This window comes from Hesperophylax consimilis, unplaced genomic scaffold (assembly GCF_061612785.1).
Source record: "Hesperophylax consimilis isolate HC1 unplaced genomic scaffold, BYU_Hcon_1.0 scaffold_41, whole genome shotgun sequence".
In the NCBI taxonomy this organism is placed as follows: Eukaryota; Metazoa; Arthropoda; class Insecta; order Trichoptera; family Limnephilidae; genus Hesperophylax; species Hesperophylax consimilis.
In genome coordinates, this window is record NW_028301271.1 from 396,309 (window position 1) to 399,819 (window position 3,511).

The 3,511-nt window shown below is 45.5% G+C and overlaps 1 protein-coding gene across 1 annotated transcript; it reads right to left on the bottom strand.

Moving 5' to 3' along the window:
- Positions 1-569: 569 nt before the first annotated feature.
- LOC149408929 (uncharacterized) lies at positions 570-3,200 on the bottom strand. The gene is made up of 2 exons (XM_089650293.1): positions 1,854-3,200; positions 570-995 (listed from the first exon to the last, which is right to left on the bottom strand). The coding sequence occupies exons 1-2, from the start codon at positions 3,198-3,200 to the stop codon at positions 570-572; spliced, it is 1,773 nt and encodes a 590-aa protein (XP_089506419.1).
- Between the last annotated feature and the right edge of the window lie 311 nt (positions 3,201-3,511).

Genomic DNA, 3,511 nt, shown 5'->3' on the forward strand with positions numbered 1-3,511 from the left:
ATTCTCAAATTCCCTTTCGCGTGGCACTTTCCCGCTCTTTTTCAGCACCTTATGTTGGACAAGTGGTCACCAGATGCTACACAAAAGTAAAGCGTCCCCTATGCGACTTTTGTTTACGGCATTCTTTCTCATTAGCGTTTTAAATTCCGTCGCTGGCGTTGTCGTTGCGAAGTAGCTCCGAATTTATAACGATTTTTCCCGTATATAATTATTTTAAGTGTATAATTATTTCAAGATAATACATTATATTATAACAGCGAGGCTGTTCGAAGTATTTTTAAAACAGAAATAATTTTTAACTGTTTAAAAAGATAAAACACGTGGTGAACACGACGGAAAAGTTCGTCGGCCATTTTGTGTTGTTTGTTTATTTACATTGTGTTTTGTGTACCTTGTGTTTTGTGTTTTGGTTTCTTGTCCAATTTAACAATGAGTGGCTCCGAGATGTCTGTATTCTAACTGGCGTTCTAATTGAATGTAAATTGTCTTTCACATCGCAGAACGGTTGCGTTTGCTGCCACTGCTTTTGCAGTACTTGCATATCACCACACGCCCTCCTGATGTCGTCATCACTGTACAAATTGACTTAACCAGCCCGGAGGCCTTCGCACCCTAGTGGGTCGTCCTTCTGTACTGGTCTCTCCTTCTTCTTCACTTTCCTCTTCAAACACATCGAGAAAATTTACGGTGGGACTTGCGGCCAATTCCTCGCATCTCTCTTCAGACTCAGTTCGTTCTCTGTCAGGCATCTTTCGCAGGTCAAGCACATGTCTTGGTACACCATCAACTATAATATTGTTGACTGAATTAAGTCCTGTCACCCTTCCTTGCCTCCAGCGTGATGTGCATCTTTTGTCTACTGGTTTGACCGCAACGACATCGCCCACTTCAAACTCAGTCGATACTTCCTCTTCTATATTCACTTGCGCAGAAGGGTGCCTCCATGAATAAGTGTGAACCGAGCTAGAAGGCGCAACACCCTCATCCTTCTGACTCTTCGCAGCCAAATTATACCAAAATACTGCCTGCAGAGGATCGCTTCCACTTCTGGCTGCAGTTCTCTTTATTGTTCGATGATGTCGTTCAACTATACCATTTCCTGCTGGACGGTATGCCGCGCGAAATCTTTGACGTACATTCCATCTCTTACACATATCTGCAACACTATAGGAACGAAACGCAGTACTATTGTCCATGAGAACTTCACTGGGCGGGCCTCTTTCCCGAAACACTTCTTCCAGATTTTTGACAATCGAAACTGCGTTCTCTGATTCGATTTCCCGCCACACGGCAAATCTACTTGGCCCGCAATCGATGAGTGTGAAGAAACATTTCCTACCGAAATGAGTGACATCAACTGCCAAGCGACTCCAATTTGTTGCAACATTGAGGTTACCCGCTTCATGGGTTGACGGTGGTGGGTCAATTGTCCTGCATTGTATGCAGTTACGTACGCATCTATCGACGTCCTCTCTTCTCACCTCGGGATCAACCAGCCGGGCAAGATGAAGCGTTCGCTCTACTCCAAAATGATGCTGAGCATGTAAAGCTTCTACGCTTAAAGCACATGTTTGCTCTCCAGTTTCTTTTTCAAGTATCTCCAACCTCTCTTCATACTCTGAAGATTGTAAGTCTCTTTCATGACGTTTCCTGTCATGGCTACTCTTTACCCAGGCCTTGCAGACCCTAGTAAGTACATCGGCTTTATTTTTACAAGACTCTACAAGGGTGATCGACAATGTGAGATCAAATTCTTCTACGATCTCCTTCACCAATCCCAGACGCCGCTTGACGAGCATCTCTGACATGCCAGAAACTTTTACACGACTACTCCCGGTAAGTGTAGATCTCACCCAGCACAAAACCGTTGCCGAATCTGTAATTATTTCCACAACTTGAAGATTCCACTTGAGAGCTAAGTTTAATCCCTTCAGGACAGCATCTAGCTCCGCTATGTTAATATGCGCTACATCGGTTGTCTTACGCAGCCATGCGGCGTCTTCAACAGTTCTTCCCTCAATTTCCAAGGTAACTCCAAGGGCCAGATTACTTGCATCACAATAAACTCTGGCATCACCTAATGATTCAGGCACTAGCCACTCCCCTTTTACAGGATCGTCAATTCTCACTCTCACCAGAAGCTCTTCAGCCATTTGTTGGGCCCTGTCGCCAACGTAATCATCCCATGCCTGGCCTTGACACTCTCTCTTCATGAAGCTGCAGGCTGTCCTTAACCATCCACACACAGGATAGTGCCCAGTCAGCTTGCCACAGATCGAAAATAATTCCCTTCTACTCAGGTGCGATCCTTCTTGCATTATGGGAATGTCATTGCCTCTTCTGAAGATAAGACGTCCGACCTTATCACGTTCAATACGCAATCCGAGCACTCTTGCGCCCTCCAGCTTCTCGGGAGGCTTAGTTACGAGACCGTAAGTATGCAAGTGTGCCGCAACCTCTTCAGCTGATATTATGTTTTCATTCACTATAATGTCATCGATGTAGCTATCTGTGCCCCGTCGCACCCTTTCGTCAAGCGAGAGCACCTCGTTTACAATCCGTGTCATGATTTTGGGACCACACTTTAATCCAAAACCTAATCTTGTCAAGCAGTATGTTTTGCCTTTATACTTAATGAGTTGGTACTTCCAAAGTTTTTCCTCAATGTGCACTTGTAAATATGCTGATTGGAGATCAAGCAACTTTAGAGGTTCACGTAGCTTCCTCCACTTCCGAAGTGTCTCATCACACACTGCTACATCCTCACCAGTATGGCACTGAACACTCTCGTTGAGTTCACGATAATCCAAGACAGGACGTACTTTTCCCTTGTTCTTTTGGATCACAGCCATTAAAGGAAGGATACCACCGGAGCTTCCCTTCCATGGCCTGAGCCAGCCCTCGGAGATCCACCTTTGAATCTCTTCTTCAAAAGCTGCCTCCGCTTCTGGTAACTTAGTGCTTCTATAGCACTCTACAGTGTTTTCTAATTCAGCAGGAGAACCTCTCCACACCCAACTCACGCACCAGTTTCTTCCGTTGAATGTAGCTTTAAAGTCCTTGTTCTCAACAGATATTCTGTCTGCCGAGGTTTCACCAGACTCGACACAATTCGCACTGTACTCGTCTAGTCTGCTTCTTACGAACTCTACCCTATCGCGCATTATCGTAACACCACCCAGTTCTTCGATAACGTCCATGCCCAGTATAACATCGACTGCACTTAATAGTTTTTTTCACCACCACACAGTCTACCAGTAGCGACACACCTTGCACTACTATCTTGGCGACACCTCGCCCCTCACAAAGTACACGACTGCCATCAACAGCAATCACATCACAACCAGGACCTTGTACACTACACAGCCCACTCATCACTACTGTACGAGAACACCCTGAGTCAACAAGTGCACGCACCTTCTTTCCATTGACTGCAACTTGGATTATTGGTAGCGCCTTTAGTCCTGATTCAGAAGAGCTGCCGGCGCACCAGTTCTCCTGCTTCCGTTTC